The sequence below is a fragment of the Aotus nancymaae genome, unplaced genomic scaffold, assembly GCF_030222135.1.
Source record: "Aotus nancymaae isolate 86718 unplaced genomic scaffold, 86718_ANA_hifiasm-v0.15.2.pri h1tg000022l_1, whole genome shotgun sequence".
Taxonomy (NCBI): domain Eukaryota; kingdom Metazoa; phylum Chordata; class Mammalia; order Primates; family Aotidae; genus Aotus; species Aotus nancymaae.
This window is the reverse complement of record NW_026988435.1, coordinates 48,864,764-48,882,533: the sequence shown is the minus strand read 5'-3', so window position 1 is coordinate 48,882,533 and position 17,770 is coordinate 48,864,764. Positions and strand designations below refer to the sequence as shown.

General features: G+C 42.5%; 1 protein-coding gene and 1 non-coding gene across 5 annotated transcripts in view; both read right to left on the bottom strand.

Moving 5' to 3' along the window:
- Positions 1–17,770, bottom strand: part of DIP2A (disco interacting protein 2 homolog A) — a 113,642-nt gene that overhangs the window by 32,292 nt on the left and 63,580 nt on the right. For all 4 annotated transcript variants that reach the window (XM_021667529.2, XM_021667530.2, XM_021667531.2 and 1 more), the window contains exons 9-14: positions 8,628–8,719; positions 5,373–5,483; positions 3,671–3,794; positions 3,183–3,292; positions 2,624–2,726; positions 132–196 (exon numbers count right to left, since the gene is read on the bottom strand). In XM_021667529.2, coding sequence (XP_021523204.2) covers positions 132–196; positions 2,624–2,726; positions 3,183–3,292; positions 3,671–3,794; positions 5,373–5,483; positions 8,628–8,719 — 605 coding nt within the window. The remainder of the gene's footprint in view (positions 1–131; positions 197–2,623; positions 2,727–3,182; positions 3,293–3,670; positions 3,795–5,372; positions 5,484–8,627; positions 8,720–17,770) is intronic.
- LOC135276418 (U6 spliceosomal RNA) lies at positions 13,340–13,444 on the bottom strand. The gene has a single exon (XR_010343961.1). It is a non-coding gene; the product is annotated as a U6 spliceosomal RNA (small nuclear RNA).

Here is a 17,770-nt window from a genome sequence, read left to right as displayed (position 1 = left end):
CAAGCAGGCCCGAGCCACACCAGAAAAAGCAAAACAAAGCCAATGTACTCTCCCAACAACATTTCAGGCAGAGGCTCAGGTTCATCTCAATCCCTTGTTCCAACAATTAGTCATCAGCAAACAACACTCACTGTTAACACTCCATGCCACAGACCAGCATCCCTTTTGAAATCCAGCACATTTGTTAATGTTTCAGCTGAAAGTGGACAAAGAAGGTTAAACCACTGATCAACCCTCTCAACAAGCCCTATGCATTTTCTAGAGAAATTCTGAGGTGAGTACATCATCAACATGTTAAGTTTCAGGGAACAGATACAGCATTTCCAAATACCATGTACCAATTAATAATAATCCTGGTTATCTGTTCAAATTACTGGAAACATGTAAGAGTAGAAGGTCATGCAACTAATACAGAGAACCATGCTGAGCACTCATCGGAAGGCAGAGGAACATCATATGCTGAAGAAGTTGTAAAAGGTGTTACCACATCTTTTCTTTGCTCTTCTATTTTTTTGAGACCGAGTCTTGCTCTGTCACCCAGCCTGGAGTGCAGTGGCATGATCTCAGCTCACTGCAACCTCTGCCTCCCAGGTTCTTTCAATTCTCCTGTCTCAGTCTCCCGAACAGCTGGGACTACAGGCATATGCCACCACACCTGGCTAATTTTTGTTATCTTTGGTAGAGACAGGATTTCACCATGTTGGCCAGGCTGGTCTCAAACTCCTACCTCGGTGATCTGCCTACCTCGGCCTCCCGAAGTGCTGGCATTACAGGCGTAAGCCACCACACCTGGCCACACCACATCTTTTCATCAGATGTTCTGAGTGGATATTTTCAGAATGAAGAGGTGGGGATGAAAAACTGTCAGGGATATTCTTACTTCTCAACTCTACACCAGATCTCCTCAATTCTCACACCTAGAGGCCATGATCCAGCATCTCCCCTCTATCTCATAGAGCTGGTAGTTCACATCACCCTTCAGAAAGTCACTCTTCCTTTGCCCGTTTTCTCATCCAGAGGCGTGCGGCTAACACATTTTAGGGAGCTCCCGGCCAAGTCCTCTCTAGGACCTGGCTCGTACCTCACAGGCAGAAAGGGCAGAGGCTGGGGCTGGGCGGACCTGGCTTCTCGCCAAAGCCCACAGCACTCCAAAGGCGAACAGGAGAAGTTTGACTTGTGTGCCAGGAAATGCTGTTGCATCATGAACAACAGGACTATAAATATCCTTTCTCTGTTGGCTAAAGAACACAAATTATTACTATTATTTTTAGAGATGGTGTCTTACCACGTTGCCAGGCTGCAGTGCAGTGGCTATTCATAGGCACAACCCCACTACTGATCGGCATGGAAGTTTTGACCTGCTCCCTTTCCGACTTGGGTCGGTTCACCCCTCCTTAGCAAGCTGGTGGTTCCCCACTCCTAGAAGGTCACCACGTTGCTGCCAAAATTAGTGCAGATACTCGGTTGGCACAGCGCACTACAGCCCAGAATTCCCAGGCTCAGGCGGTCTTCTTACCTCAGCCTCCCAAGTGGCTGGGACTGTAGGCACACACCACCACACCTGGCTAAAGAACCCAAATTATAGGTGACATATGTAAGATTAGCTCTGGACTGAAGACAAAGAAAGTCATGGGGCTTGATTTGAAAGATCTAACTTTTTGAAATTAATAAAGTCCTTAAAAAATACCTAAAATCATTTTCCAGATCTCCAGTAAAAGCTTTAGCTGTGCCCTCAACCTACCCCTTGCTTCCTAACACTTCTTTCTTTTTTAAATTTTATTTAAAATTTCTCTCTTTTTTTTGTAGAGATGGGGTCTCATTATGTTGTCCAGGCTGGTCTGAAACTCTTGACCTCAAGTGTTCCTCCTACCAAAGTGGTGGGATCACAGGTGTGAGCCGCCGCACCTATTTCAGATAGTTAAACACACCGTTCAATTCCACCTTCTAGTGCTGCTCAATTCCATACTGCGATGTGAGAAAACTGTTATGCATCCATTTTTATAGTTTTTAAAATTATTTGTCAGTGTACCCCATAAATATATACAATTAGTACTTATCAATTAAATATTAATTTTAAAACATTCCCCTAAGTATCTGACATTTGAAGTGAATCAGGTGCTGACTACACTTTTCCAAGAGGTCGTCTATAACCATATTCTACTCACATATTTACATGCACGACAATTTAAGTCAAAACTACAGTCACAGATACAGTGATAGAAAAATAAGCGTGTTTTCCTCTTTTTGAATGAAAAATGCCCTGACCCTCAGTATGTCACAAAGTAAGCCAGCCCCCCAGGGCTGGCCTGTGAACCCAGTACTGTGTATAAGTGAATCAGTGGGATATAGGTTTCATGTTCCATAAAACCAACATCCATGTGCATTTACTGAAAATAACCCTGCATGGGGTTGCCTGGACTCTGATAAGAGACGCTTGGCCAGTACAGAGACCCCACAAGCATGCTAAAGACGGTGCATCTCCCTACCTGGCAGGACCTGGATTAATGGGCAAAGGCATTACCCAGGGGTGGTTTTGACAGGTGCAGTGACAGTCACATGATTAGGTATGTCAAGTATCTGTGTGAGGCTGGAGGGGCCACCACCCCACCCCAAGAGCCCTTACCTTCTGAGTACCCGCATGCCTGGGTCAGAGCCCGGCACTGTGACAGCAGGGATGTGTGGGACACAGTGACGCCCACCGTACTGCCTTCTTTGCTGGTTTTATACTGAAAGATTTCAAGGAAAAAAACATTATATGGTATTTCTAGAGCTGACAACAGACAGAATGGAGACTGACAGAATCTTCAAAGGAAGAACTGGTCAGTGTCTCTCTGCTAACCATCCCATGAGGCCCAGGTGCATGGCAAGCCCTGGCCGCTGAGGGGATGCTTCAGTTGAACTCATGGCTCCTCCTGGGCAGGTACCCGAGGGCAATGCTGCGACATGGGCTCCATCACAACTGTCTCCATCCCCAGGGGGCAAGTTAGGAGAGAATTAGGTAAGAGAAAAACCTGGAAGGATCTGAGCAAGGATCTGCATGATACTCCAGGTTTCTGAGGCAGAGATAAAGCCAAAATTAAAAATATACATATATATATATGGCAACTTAAAGTCTTATGAAAAGCAAGACTTAAGCCTGTGGGGCATGTTTTTACGTGCTCTGAGTTAGGAACGGTCATTACCTCAATGTAGGCGGTCCCAGTCCCTGTGTCCTGGGCCAGAGGGTGCCAGTCCTTGGGGGGCTTGGCTAGATGCTTCCCATCAATCACCAGCCAGGAGAGGGGAGGCCATCCTGGGACACACAGACAGGAGACAGAACAGCAAGCAGTCAAAGATGCCTCTGCTCCCCACACTGGAAGCCTGCGCCTCTGACATGCAACACTGGCTTGCAGCATGCAGCTCTTGCGACTAAGGAGTGCAAGTTTTAGTCTCATTTCATTTCATTTAATTTAAAAAGGTACATCCGGCCAGTGGCTACCATATCAGACAGTACAGGTCAAGACACTAAGCCAGATGAAAACCAAGATTCACAAGGCCTTGAACAAGCAATCACTTTTGCTGAAGACTCAGCCACCTCTGTCATGTTTAATTTCTGGAACAGCATGCCTGAAGTCAGTTTAACATAGACCACAATCAGAACACTGACTCCCCTTCCCTAGGCAGGCCTCACCTTTGAAAGCTGCCACCTCTCCCGTCTGTGCCTTGGGGAGGCCTTTCTGACAAGCGTCTGTGGTCAGGGCCAAGGAGACCCCACAGCTGCCCAGCAGAAACCCAACCTGCTGGCTGCCTGCATCCTGCAGAAAGCAGAGTGACAGTGTGGAAATGGGGTGTTCAGAGCAGCCCCAGTCCCAGCCCCTCGGTGCTCCAGGTCATGCACAGAGAACAGATCTTTCATTCATCCCTCATAAAACTTGCAGAACAATTCAGTCCTATTACTGATATATATGATCTTTTCATAGAAATCGTTCATGAAAATGTGACAACTATGTTTAAATGTAAAAGATAATTTTGGTTTGTTTTTGTGGTAAAATATAAAATATAATGGGCTAATTTCTCAAAGTTTATTCTTACAAATGACATTTAGAAGCATTTTAATGAACTCCAAAATTAATGGCACTGAAATTTTCTATTGGATCATGTTTGAAATTTACAGATTAACCCGGATAGGCCTGGTCATTAACACTATTAATTATTTCCACACAGAAACACGTTTCCTTGTAGCCAAGTCTTCTGTGTTCCTCAGCAAAATTTTGTCATTTTCTTCATATAAACTTGACAATCTCTAGTTTTACTCCTAAGAATCAGTGCATTCAAATACCTGCCCATCATATATTATCCTTTGTGATACACTAGCTTTAGTTGCAAGTTTTACTTTTGGGCTTCTTGACTATTTGTGAATAATGCTCATGTTAACAACTGCCTGAATTCTGGGACAGGATGACAGAAAACTGTAAAATATATGCCCTGTCTACTTCTAAATGACTTTTTTAGCAAACAGATTACTGATACTTACATCAAAAATGTTATAGCCACCTAGATCAGCAACCAAAACTGCCCACTGTCATGAACAGAAACGCAAGAACGTCCATCTTGTTTACTTAAAACTGCCTCTGAGAAGTGAGCTATCTCACTATAACGATATATTTATCCCTAAGAAATAATAATTATTTTCTATAAACATACGGTTTTGAGGAAAAGTTTAATAAAATCTTATTGAATCATAATTCTATTCATTAAAGGAAAAAATGGCTATCATTTTTGTTGGGAAATTCACACAGGTGATAGAACAGCTCCACCTAATAAAAGTGTGGTGTGGGAGCATCACCAGCAAAACTGTTCTCAGTGCCTCTCTCACCAGCAAGAAGAAAGTCAGACAAAACGGCATCTGGGCCGGGCATGGTGGCTCATGCCTGTAATCTCAACACTTTGGGAGGCTGAGGTGGGCAGATCACGAGATTAGAGGTCGAGACCATCCTGGCCAACATGGTGAAACCCCGCCTCTATTAAAAATACAAAAATTAGCTGGGCGTGGCGGTGAGCACCTGTACTCCCAGCTACTCAGGAGACTGAGGCAGGAGAATTGCTTAAACCCAGGAGGCAGAGGTTGCAGTGAGCCGAGATTGCGCCACTGCACTCCAGCCTGGTGCCTGGCAACAGAGCAAGACTCTGTCTCAAAAAACAAAAAACAAAAAACGGCATCTGATTTCTCTTGAGTCTTGGCCAGCCTGTTGATGACTAGCTTCCTCTCCTCTGTCAAAACAGCTGCTTGCTGCCTGCCTGCACTCAGTGAAAACGATGCAAGATACCACTGGTTGTGTCGAGACTCAAGTTCAGAACTGAACCAGGTGGGACCTCAGCCGTGGGTTTATTACCTTTCTCGTTAATGGCACTTCTATGGGGACAGGAACCAGCTCTGCCAGGAGACACCCATAAAACGCAACCATGAACATCACGGGGTCACTATTTGGAAACACGAGCGCCACCTACAACGGTACAAAGAAATGAAGTTAGCCCTCTCACATTCCTCCCCCTTTCCCTTCTCCCATCATCCAAATTTCCAATTTTTACGATATCTAGCTAAATTAAAAGCTAGTTACAAAATACAATTTTTGTTAGCCCCAAATATTGTAATAATTGTGCTTGAAACCATTAAGGGACAAGTCCAAATTTTAACTGAGTAGAGACTCTTAACTCAGGGCCCTCGAGAACACACAGTGATGAACAACCAGTAAGAGCCTTCACTTTGTAAAACAAAATGTAAGCTGTATTTATACTTATTCTGTACTTGAAGTCTGGGAATTTCATTTCTAACAAGGTTGTTTGTTGAAAAGGGCAAGGTTTTCCTTAGAAATTTGGTTTTAATGGTGGTTGCCCAGAACTGTAACCTATAACCTTGAGACTAGATGTTTGGGATGAAATGTATATTTTTACAGAATTTGTTATGAAAAGCTGTGTTCACTTTTACAAAGTATAATATTATAGGAGGCTGAATTTGCCACTGATTTCTTCAACTCAATCACTGTGACCTTGTCAATTTTATTATTATTTACCTAACCACAGAGATTCTCTTCCAAGTCAAGAAAGTATCCGAAAGTCTTTATCCTTGTAAGAATTTTTTTCGGCCGGGCGTGGTGGCTCACGCCTATAATCCCAGCACTTTGGGAGGCCGAGGCGGGTGGTTCACGAGGTCAAGAGATTGAGACCATCCTGGTCAACATGGTGAAACCTCGTCTCTTCTAAAAATACAAAAATTAACTGGGTATGGTGGCGCACGCCTGTAGTCCCAGCTACTTGAGAGGCTGAGGCAGGAGAATTGCCTGAACCCAGGAGGCGGAGGTTGAGGTGAGCTGAGATCGAGCCATTGCACTCCAGCCTGGGTAACAAGAGCGAAACACTGTCTCGGAAAAAAAAAAAAAAAAAAAATTTTTTTCAAGAAAATTAAATCAGTGATTCCTAAATTCATTCTAAAGCATAACATAAAGTCTCATCTATGAGCACAATATATCATAAAGTATCTTTTTTTTAGTAACATTCTTGAACTGTTTACATTTTTATAGCCAAGTACACATTTCCTTTCTTTTCTGGTAACAGCCCCCACCATTTCTACTTTCTTTGCTTTCCTGTGTATTCTCTAACTAATTTGTTTTAAAATACTCCCTCAGATGGGTCAAATATCCATCAGTATCATTTTCCAAATAACCACCCACTCAGGGGAGCCATCAGTGTCCCCTGCTGCTGACGACTCCACCCCATCCTGGGGTCTCGGTTCTCCTGATGCTGACTGTGCCACCCCTTGGTCTGCTGCCAGCGATCATCCTGGGCATCTACTGTGGGCCTCCTGCTTGCACCCTACTTGCTTACATGGCTGAGGGACATCTTCTAAGAGCTAGCCAAGAAAGTGTTTGTGAGCCAAATATTTCTGAGTCCTGCATGTCTGAAACGGCTATACCATTCTCAAATCTGTTGAATCTCTGGGAATAGAATTATAAGTTAAAAATCATATTGCCTCTGAATTTCTGAAGCATCATTCCACTCTATTCCAGTTTTACCAACGAGAAATCCCAAAGCCAGTGTGACTGCCAATCCTACTCTTCCCTTCAAAGCTCTGGGGTTCTTTTCTGTACCCTGGTGTTATGCAGTATCATGGGCATGTGTTTTCGTGTGCATCCTTGAATATTTACACTCTCCAGGTCTGGGATATTGTCCTGAATTACTATTTTCATTTAAAATGTTCTCCTTTCTCTGTCTGGACTCGTTATCAGTCAGATGTTGGGTCTTTTTGATCGAGTCTTTTTGTCCTATTTTACCCTACTTTCCATCTCTCAGTCTTTCCTACTGACATCCTTTTCTTGATTTAGGAAACATCTTCATCTCAGATTTCCGGGAATATTAATACTCACTGTTTAGAAATGCTGTTTTCTATATCTGGCTTCCCTTCCAGTCTGTTTCCTCTTTCCCTGTCTCTCTTTCTCACTCCCTTTCTTCCTTTCCCTTTTGGTATTTTCTCTCATATTGGCATTTCCTTCTTAAAAGTCCTTGGCTAATAGTTCATATTTAAAAGTTTGGCACTGAAAGAGTTACTTGGAACCGTCTACCAGCTTGCTAACCTGCAGTTTCCATGCTGGGTGATCTGACACAGGTGACTTCTCACCAGGGGATCTCACTGGTATGCTCATTTTCATGTTCTCCTGTTTTCCGCCCTGGACTTTATAGTATACCAGGGTTCCTCAGGTCTGGTCCATCTTGCCTACAGCAGTACTGTCCAAAAAAACGTTCTATGATAATGGAAATGTTCTATCTCCAAGCTATCAACACAGTAGATACTAGCCACACTCCTACTGAGCCCTTAAAATGTGGCTTGTGCAACTAAGAAACTAAATTTTTTATTTTATTTAATTTTGATTAATTTAAATAGCCCCATATAGCTACTGCCAACCATATAGGGCAGCGTAGTACCAGAGAAGAAGCCTCCAGCACCCTATTTTGACAGATAGGTACAAGGAGGCTACCTGGACACACAGAATAGGGAAGGAGATAAATATAAGGCATAGAGAATTTCATAGCAGCGCTTCAGATCTTTAGCTTTTAATTCGTAAGATCTGGAATCTAATATTTTTAATATCAACATACATGAAGTCAAACAGAAGAGAAGATGAAGAAACAGAGGACAATGAGTACAGAAAAAGAATATTGCTTTACTCTATACCACACACTTTGTCATATTTAATATTCTTCACTGCTGAATTTTCTTTTTTTGAGACGGAGTATCACTCTGTCACCTCCGGGGTTTAAGCGATTCTCGTGTCTCAGCCTCCCGAGTAGCTGGGATTACAGGCGCATACCACTATGCCCAGCTAATTTTTTCATATTTTTAGTAGAGACAGGGTTTTGCCATGTTGCCCAGGATGGTCTCAAACTCCTGAGCTCAGGCAATCCATCCGCCTCGGCCTCCAAAAGTGCTAGGATTACAGGCGAGAGCCACCACGCCCAGTCTTTACTGCTGATTTTAAATCCCTTGTATTAATGCTGTAATTCTAACCAAATGATAGAACACTAATTTCAATGAAACAGATTATTTAAGTCTCTGCTTTTGCTCATTCCAATAAAGTGACATTCTAGTTACTTACTCTGTCTCCAGGTTTAAGTAGAGGTTCATTCTTATTAGTCAGCTTATTAAGTAGAGTATAAGCTAGTTTTAAACTCCGACTCCAAAGTTTACCTAAAACAAAATAAAAATACCAAGCAATGTAAAATTTAAAAAACTCATAATTAACATTTTAATGTAGAAATCAAAATACCCCTAACATACCATTACCCCATTAGTGGAAATTCAGGTAGTTTCCAACTAGTAACTATTCTGCACAATGCTGTAATGAATACGATTGTTTTCTCTTAATAACTTACAGATTTACTTTTCTTAATACAAAAATAAAATAGGATTTTATTATAGAAAATTTGGACTACAGAAAAGCCAGCAGAGGCCAGGCTCGGTGACTCACGCTTGTAATCCCAGCACTTTGGGAGGCCGAGGTGGGCAGATCACTTGAGGCCAGGAGTTTGAGATCAGCCTGGCCAACATGGTGAAATCCCATCTCTGCTAAAAATACAAAAAATTTAGCCCAGTGTGGTGGTGTATGCCTGTAATCCCAACTACTCAAGAGGCTGAGGCACAAGAATCACTTGAACCTGGGAGGCGGAGGTTGCAGTGAGAGCCCGCCTGGGCAATAGAGACACTATTTAAAAAAAAAAAAAGCCAGCAGAAAGTCAGTATTTTGTACGTATGCATATATGTACAATTATACACATATATACATGTCTCTATTTTTTTTTTTTTTTTTTTTTGAGATGGAGTCACGCTCTTATTGCACAGGCTGGAGTGCAGTGTTGCGATCTCGGCTCGCTGCAACCTCTGCCTCCCGGGTTCAAGTGATTCTCCTGCCTCAGCCTCCTGAGTAGCTGGGATTATAGGTGCCCACTACCATGTCCGGCTAACTTTTTGTATTTTTAGTAGAGAGAGGTTTCACTATGTTGGTCAGGCTAGTCACGAACTCCTGACCTCAGGCGATCCACCCACCTTGGCCTCCCAAAGTGCTGGGAGTATAGGCATGAGCCACCGTGCCCAGCCATCTCTATAATTATTTTCAAGAAATGAGATCATACTTCACACTACTTTTTCAATTAACATTGCATAGTAAATGGATTTTCATTACATTAAATATCCGTCAATTATATCATTTATAAGAGTGACACACAGTACATTTAATCTTTACAACAATTCATGAAGTAGGTCATATCTTTACTTTAACATGTTAAATTCCTAATATGTTAAATTTAAGATGTTAAAATACTAGGCAATCCCAAAGAGAAGTTCCCCTGACCAAAAATCAAGAGACAACATAAACAAGAGCAATGGATCCAAAGGTGATCTGGGTATCAATGCCATCAATTCTTTACTCGGAAAGCCAACGGGACCTCAGGTCAGGCCACATCATGAATGAACTCCCATTCACACTGCTAAAGAAATAAAATACCTAGGAATACAACTAACAAAGGACGTGAAGGACCTCTTCAAGGAGAGCTACAAACCACCGCTCAAGGAAATAAGAGAGGACACAAACAGATGGAAAAACATTCCATGTTCATGGTTAGGAAGAATCAATATCGTGAAAATGGCCATACTGCCCAAAGTAATTTACAGATTCAACACTATCCCTATCAAGATACCACTGACCTTCTTCACAGAACTGGAAAAAACAACCTTAAACTTCATATGGAACCAAAAAAGAGACTGCATAGCCAAGACAATGCTAAGCAAAACTGGAGTCATCACGCTACCTGACTTCAAACTATACTACAAGGCTACAATGATCAAAATAGCATGGTACTGGTACCAAAACACAGATATAGACCAATGAAATAGAACAGAGGTGTCAGAAGTAACGCCACACATCTTCAACCATCTGATCTTTGACAAACCGGACAAAAACAAGCAATGGGGAAAGGATTCCCTGTTTAATAAATGGTGTTGGGAAAACTGGCTAGCCATGTGCAGAAAGCTGAAACTGGACCCCTTTCTTACACCTTATACAAAAATTAACTCCAGATGGATTAAAGATTTAAACATAAGACCTAACACCATAAAAACCCTAGAAGAAAACTTAGGCAATACCATTCAGGACATAGGCATAGGCAAGGACTTCATGACTAAAACACCAAAAGCAATGGCAACAAAAGCCAAAATAGACAAACAGGATCTAATTAAACTTAAGGGCTTCTGTAAAGCAAAAGAAACCATCATTAGAGTGAACTGGCAGCCAACAGGATGGGAAAAATATTTTGCAATCTACCCATCTGACAAAGGGCTAACATTCAGAATCTACAAAGAACTTAAATTTACAAGAAAAAAAACCAACCCCATCAAAAAGTGGGCAAAGGATATGAACAGACACTTTTCAAAAGAAGACATTTATGTGGCCAACAAACATATGAAAAAATGCTCATCATCATGGTCATTTCAGAGAAATGGAAATCAAAACCACATTGAGATACCATCTCACACCAGTTAGAATGACGATCATTAAAAAATCTGTAGACAGATGCTGGAGAGGAAGTGGAGAAAGAGGAATGCTTTTACACTATTGGTGGGAGTGTAAATTAGTTCAATCATTGTACAAGACAGTGTGGCGATTCCTCAAGGATCTAGAAATAGAAATGCCATTTGACCCAGCAATCCCATTACTAGGTATATACCCAAAGGATTATAAATCATTCTATTATAAAGACACATGCACACGTATGTTCATTCTGGCACTGTTTACAATAGCAAAGACTTGGAACCAATTCAAATGCCCATCAATGACAGACTGGATAAAGAAAATGTGGCACGTATACACCACGGAATACCAGCCATAAAAAAGGATGAGTTCATGTCCTTTGCAGGGACATGGATGAAGCTGGAAACCATCATTCTCAGCGAACTGACACAAGAACAGAAAACCAAACACCAAATGTACTTACTCATAAGTGATTGTTGAACAATGAGAACACATGGACACAGGGAGGGGAACATCACATACTGGGGCCTGTTAGGGGGTGGGAGAGGTAGGGGAGGGATAGCAGGGGGTGGGGGGATTGGGGACGGAGAATATTAGGAGAAATACCTAACATAGATGACAGGGGGATGGATGCAGTAAACCACCATGGCATTTGTATACCTATGTAACAATCCTGCACAAGCTGCACATGTACCCTAGAATTTAAAGCATATAAAAAAAACAAAAAACTCAAAACACTGTTGTAGCCTATTTTAAAAGGTCAATTTAAGGTGTTAATTATTGTAATGCATGAAGAATTTCAAACTGAATCCAGCTGTGCATAAAAAGAATAAGGCATCATAACCAAGTCAGTTTTACCCCAGGAATGTAAAGAGGTTCAACAGAAAATCAACATAATTTGACACATTAACAGAATAAAGGTGAAAAATAAAACAATCATACCAATAGATGGAAGAAAATAAAAACAATTTAACAATCATTCATGATTTTAAAATGATTTTAAATGATTTTTGAAATCCTTAAACTCAGAATGAAAGGAAACATACTTCCTTAATGTGAAAAGGGCATTTTGGAAACTGAATAGGAAATATCATAATTAATGGTTGGATACCAAAAGCTTCCTCTCTGAGAGAAGTCAGTCAAGGACATCTGTTTTCAGCATTCTACTGAAAGGCTTAGCCAGTGTAAAAGGGGAAGGAAAAAGCCGAACAACTGGAAATATAACTACCATTATTGGCAGATGACATGATGGTGTCATGTTATCTTATGAATCTTCTATAACTGAATTTAGCAAGGCTGCCAAATGTATCAACACATAAACACCATTTGGTTTCTACATACTAGCAATAAAAAGCAAATAGGCCAGGACCAGTGGCTCACGCCTGTAATCCTAGCACTCTGGGAGGCTGAGACGGGTGGATTGCCTGAGCTTAGGAGTTTGAGAACAGCCTGGGCTACACGGTGAAACCTTGTCTCTACTAAAATATAAAAAATAAGCCAGGTGTGGAAGCAGGCACTTGTAATCCCAGCTACGCAGGAGGCTAGGGCATGAGAATTGCTTGAACCCAGGAGGCAGAGGTTTCAGTAAGCCGAGATCGTGCCACTGCACTCCAGCCTGTACAGCAAAGAGAAACTCTGTCTCACAAAAACAAACAAAAGAGTAAATAAAAATTTTTGATCAAAGTATCCACCACAAGATTAAAACACACACATACTAAGTACCTGAGATGGTCACAAGAAACGTACAAAGTCCCCCCACAGAAAATTATACATCACTGAGATAAAGTAAAAAATATTTGAATGAATGAAGGGACAGATCATGTCCAATGGCTGGAAGAGTCAATAATGCAAAGGTGGGGGGGCACAGTGATTCACACCTGTAATTCCAGCATTTTGGTAGGCTGAGGCAGGTGGATCACCTGAGGTCTGGAGTTTGAGACCAGCCTGGCCAACATGGTGAAACCCCGTCTCTACCAAAAATACAAAAAATTTGCTGGGCATGGTGGCGGGCACCTATAATCCCAGCTACTCAGGAGGCTGAGGCAGGAGAATCACTTGAACCCAGGAGGCAGAGGTTACAGTGAGCGGAGATCGCGCCATTGCACTCCAGCCTGGGCAACAAAAGCAAAACTTTGTTTCAGAATAGTAACGATGCAAAAGTGTTAATTCTCTTTAGAATAATTCAAAGCATAATAATCTAAATAGGTATACTGTGATATCTGACAAGCTCACTCTAAAGCTGATCCTGAAATGCACAGGGCAGGAAGTGCTAAGACACTTTTTTTTTTAACAGAGAACACTTCACAAATGTGTGCCATCCTTGCACAGGTACCATGCTCATCTTCTCTGCAACATTCTAGCTTTAGTGTACGTGCTACCAAAGTGAGCATGTAAGACTCTTGAAGAAGAAAATAAGATGGCAGGCTTTCTCTACAGATGTCAAGACTTAATATAAAACTATGGTAATTAAGAGACTGTTATAGGCCAAAGACAGAAAATAAATCAATGAGATAAAACAGATCCACCCATGTGTGGAGAACTCAACTGATGACCCACATGCCACCACAGAGTGGGGCAAGGGCTGTCTTCTTCTTAGACAAGACAGGACAGCTGGTTATCTTTCTTTAGAAATGAACCCTGGAACACAGTCCCTTACCATTCACAAAAACACATTCCAGATGGATGGCAGACCTAAATGTGAACAGCAAAACAGCAGCATTTTCCCAAATTAATAAAATAACTTTGTGATCTCAGCCAAGGGAAACAGTACTAAAAGACAACACAAAACGCAAAAATCAGGCCAGGTGCAATGGCTGATGCCTGTAATCGCAGCACTTTGGGAGGCTGAGGTTGGTGGATCACCTGAAGTCAAGAGTTCGAGACCAGCCTGGCCAGCATGGTGAAATCCCATCTCTACTAAAAATACAAAAACTTAGCTAGGCGTGGTGGTATATGTAATCCCAGCTACTTGGGAGGCTGAGACATGAGAATTGCTTGACCGGGAAGGCAGAGGCTGCAGTGAGCCAAGATCACTCCAGCCTGTGTGAAAGAGTAAGACTCTGTATCAAAATTAAAAAAAAAAAAAAAAAAAAGCGCCAGGCGCGGTGGCTCACGCCTGTAATCCCAACACTTTGGGAGGCCGAGGCAGGTGGATCACAAGGTCAGGAGATCGAGACCATCCTGGTCAACATGGTGAAACCCCGTCTCTACTAAAAATACCAAAAATTAGCTGGGCATGGTGGCGCGTGCCTGTAATCCCAGCTACTCAGGAGGCTGAGGCAGGAGAATTGCCTGAACCCAGGAGGCGGAGGTTGCGGTGAGCCGAGATCGCGCCATTGCACTCCAGCCTGGGTAACAAGAGCGAAACTCCGTCTCAAAAAAAAAAGCAAAAATCATAAAAGAAAAGAAGGTGATGGATAGAACTTATGTTCGCTAAGCTACCAATAGTGAAAAGCCAGCCACAAAATAGGAGAGGATCCTTGCAAGGTATTACTGACAAACATCTGATATCCAGAATATAGAAACTTCCTATAAATGATTCTATTAATTAGAAAATGTGGGCCGGGCGCGGTGGCTCATGCCTGTAATCCCAGCACTTTGGGAGGCCGAGGCGGGTGGATCACGAGGTCAAGAGATCGAGACCATCCTGGTCAACATGGTGAAACCCCGTCTCTACTAAAGATACAAAAAATTAACTGGGCATGGTGGTGCGTGCCTGTAATCCCAGCTGCTCAGGAGGCTGAGGCAGGAGAATTGCTTGAACCCAGGAGGCAGAGTTTGCGGTGAGCCGAGATCATGCCATTGCACTCCAATCTGGGTAACAAGAGCAAAACTCCATCTCAAAGAAAAAAAAAAAAAAGAAAGAAAACGTACAGCTGCTTTGCCCAGGGAGCAGCCATTCTTTTGTTCCTTTGCTTTCTTAATAAACTTGCTTTGACCTTACTATATTGACTCGCCCTGAATTGTTTCTTGCACAAGGTCCAAGAAGCCTCTCTTGGGGTCTGGATCAGGACCCCTTTCCGGTAATGTCTTCCTAGTGAAATCCAAAGGGATAATACTGAGGAGACCTCCGACCCATAGAAAATACATTGCAGCACCCATTGGCCAACTTTGGGTAACTGGGGTGCATATACCGCGGCAAAGGATGGAATTGGGTTAGAGACTCAATTTAGGGGAGTCAGAGTTTCTCCTAAGACAGAGTGGGTTAAAGGCTCCTCTTAAAAAAAGGCAAGGGGTACTTGAACGAACCTGGGTTCAAGGTCCAACTTGGGAAGGTAGAGTCCTTCCTAAGATACAAGGGGTTAAAGGCCCCCCTTCAGTAGAGTCTCTCTCTGCTAAGAATGGATCTGGATACAGAATGTTCACCACTATTCTCTTTGGATTAATCTGCCTTGCACTCTCTGCTGACGGTTGTAGGGGACAAGGTTAGGCATGTACAGGATAATGGAACATGGGAGCTTTTTCTCTCTCCAAAACGAGGAACTCTAGAGCTGATGGGGCTGCTGGATAAGATCCCTTCAGGACTGACAAGTGGCCACCTGAACTGTTGATTCAGTGTCGCTACAACGGGTGGGTCTTTCTCTGGCCTCCCTGAGCTCCTCACCTTCCCCATCCCGCCACAGGCAATGCTTTTCTCCCTCTTTTCCATCTTTTCTATTACTCAAGGCAACTGTCTCCTCTTTCATCTTGCCCAGAGACCACATGTTGAAAAATGTCCTTGGGAGTTGACCTTGTAACCACATGGAGGTACTTTCTTTTTGTTTCCACCATCAAGCAACCAGGAATTCGGGGGTTCATGTCGTAGTTAGCTCTAAAAGTTATCTCGAGCAGTTAAAAGCCTTTGCAAGCTCAGAATAGGATGCTCTAGACTTCTTCTGGGAATAGTCCAAGCACCCAATACTGTAGCTTAGTGGCTAAGCCTTACTGTTTTCACCTGGGAGGTTACCTTTGGTAAAGTTCAAAAGTCAGAAATATTGGCCGTGTGGCCTGGCTGAAGTTGGGTAATAAGAGATTTAAGTAAACTTTTTAAAAAGAGCACTATGGGCCAGGCGTGGTGGCTCACGCCCATAATCCCAGCACTTTGGGAGGCCGAGGCAGGCAGATCACTTGAGTCCAGGAGTTCAAGATGAGCCTGGTCAACCTGGTGAAATCTCTCTCTACTAAAAATACAAAAAATTAGCCAGGTGTGGTGGCGCACGCCTGTAATCCTAGCTACTCAGGAGGCTGAGGCAGGAGAATTGCTTGAACCCAGGAGACGGAGATTGCAGTGAGCCACGATCATGCCACTGCACTCCAGCCTGGGCGACAGAGCGAGACTCCATCTCAAAAATAAACAAATAAATAAACAAATAAGCACTATAGTTAAAAGTCAGCTTAAAAGTGGATATTCAGGCCGGGTGCAGTGGCTCACACCTATAATCCCAGCACTTTGGGGGACCAAGGTGGGTGGATGACAAGGTCAAGAGATCGAGACCATTCTGGTCAACATGGTGAAACCCCATCTCCAATAACAATACAAAAAAAAAAAAATTAGCCAGGCATGGTGGCATGCACCGGTAGTCTGAGGAGACTGAGGCAGGAGAATTGCTTGAACCTGGGAGGCAGAGGTTGCAGTGAGTTGAGATTGCGCCACTGCACTCCAGCCTGGCAACAGATCAAGACCCTGTCTCAAAAAACAAAAGTGGATATTCAAGCTCTAACAGCTTGGGACTCCTTGGGAAAAAGAGGAGGTACCACAGACCCCATTTTGGGAAGAACCTCTGTTTTTCTCATGAAACCCCAGGAATTTAAAATGGATAGATCCTCCCAAAATTTAAGACTCGGCTCTGTTTTTCATTGTGTTACCTGACGGTTTTGACTTCACATTATGAGAGAGCTTTGGTGTGTAATAACTAGGTAGGAAATATACTTTGGGGGTAGCTAATGTCAGTTATAAGGGAATATACAGCTCTCTGCATGTTTGGATCAGAGAAGCATGCTCTTGGCCACCTAGATGGTATGGAAATGTCCCCACACCTCACTGAGAGATAACACTCCCATGGGGATGGGCTGATTCCCTCTTTTGGGGATCTAGTATCTGGTATAGAAATGGGACCCCTGATTTCTGGAATCTGCTTTTCCTTACAGCTGCTTACTAGGCCCCAGAAACTGCATGCTTCCCTAGCCCTGTTTATCAAAGGGCTCCACCCTGAAGCCAGTAATCCAACTAAGAAACTTAGAAACTGAAAATGGAAAATCTTACAACTCCTGGATCTCCTGTCTGTGTATTTATATGTTATGTGTGTGAAGTTTATATATGAAAGAGCTTTGATTAATTAGTTTAAAAATACAAGCTTAAACTAGGTACTTTGTCAGAAAAATTAAAAGTGTAGTAGTGCCTTTTAGTTCATGTGACTTAAGTAATCTTTGGGAAATAAAGACAGTTTTAAAGATTATGGTAAAATAAAAATATCTTCAAAAATTTAGGCATTTGGTCTAAATTAGGCAGTTCAGATGTTAGGTTTGCTAAATGCTTTAAGGTCATAAACTGCTTCTTTGCAATGTGTACTTGAGACTACGGGAAGAGCAGTTCTACATGCAAGGTGTATAAGGAAAGTGAAGTGTATTTTTGGTAAACGACTGTAAGAAGTCATGGGAACACAAATTTTTTTTGCCTACAGTAAAGGGTTAAAGGATTATTTTAAGTTAGATAGAATAATGCTGAAGGTTGGAGCAAG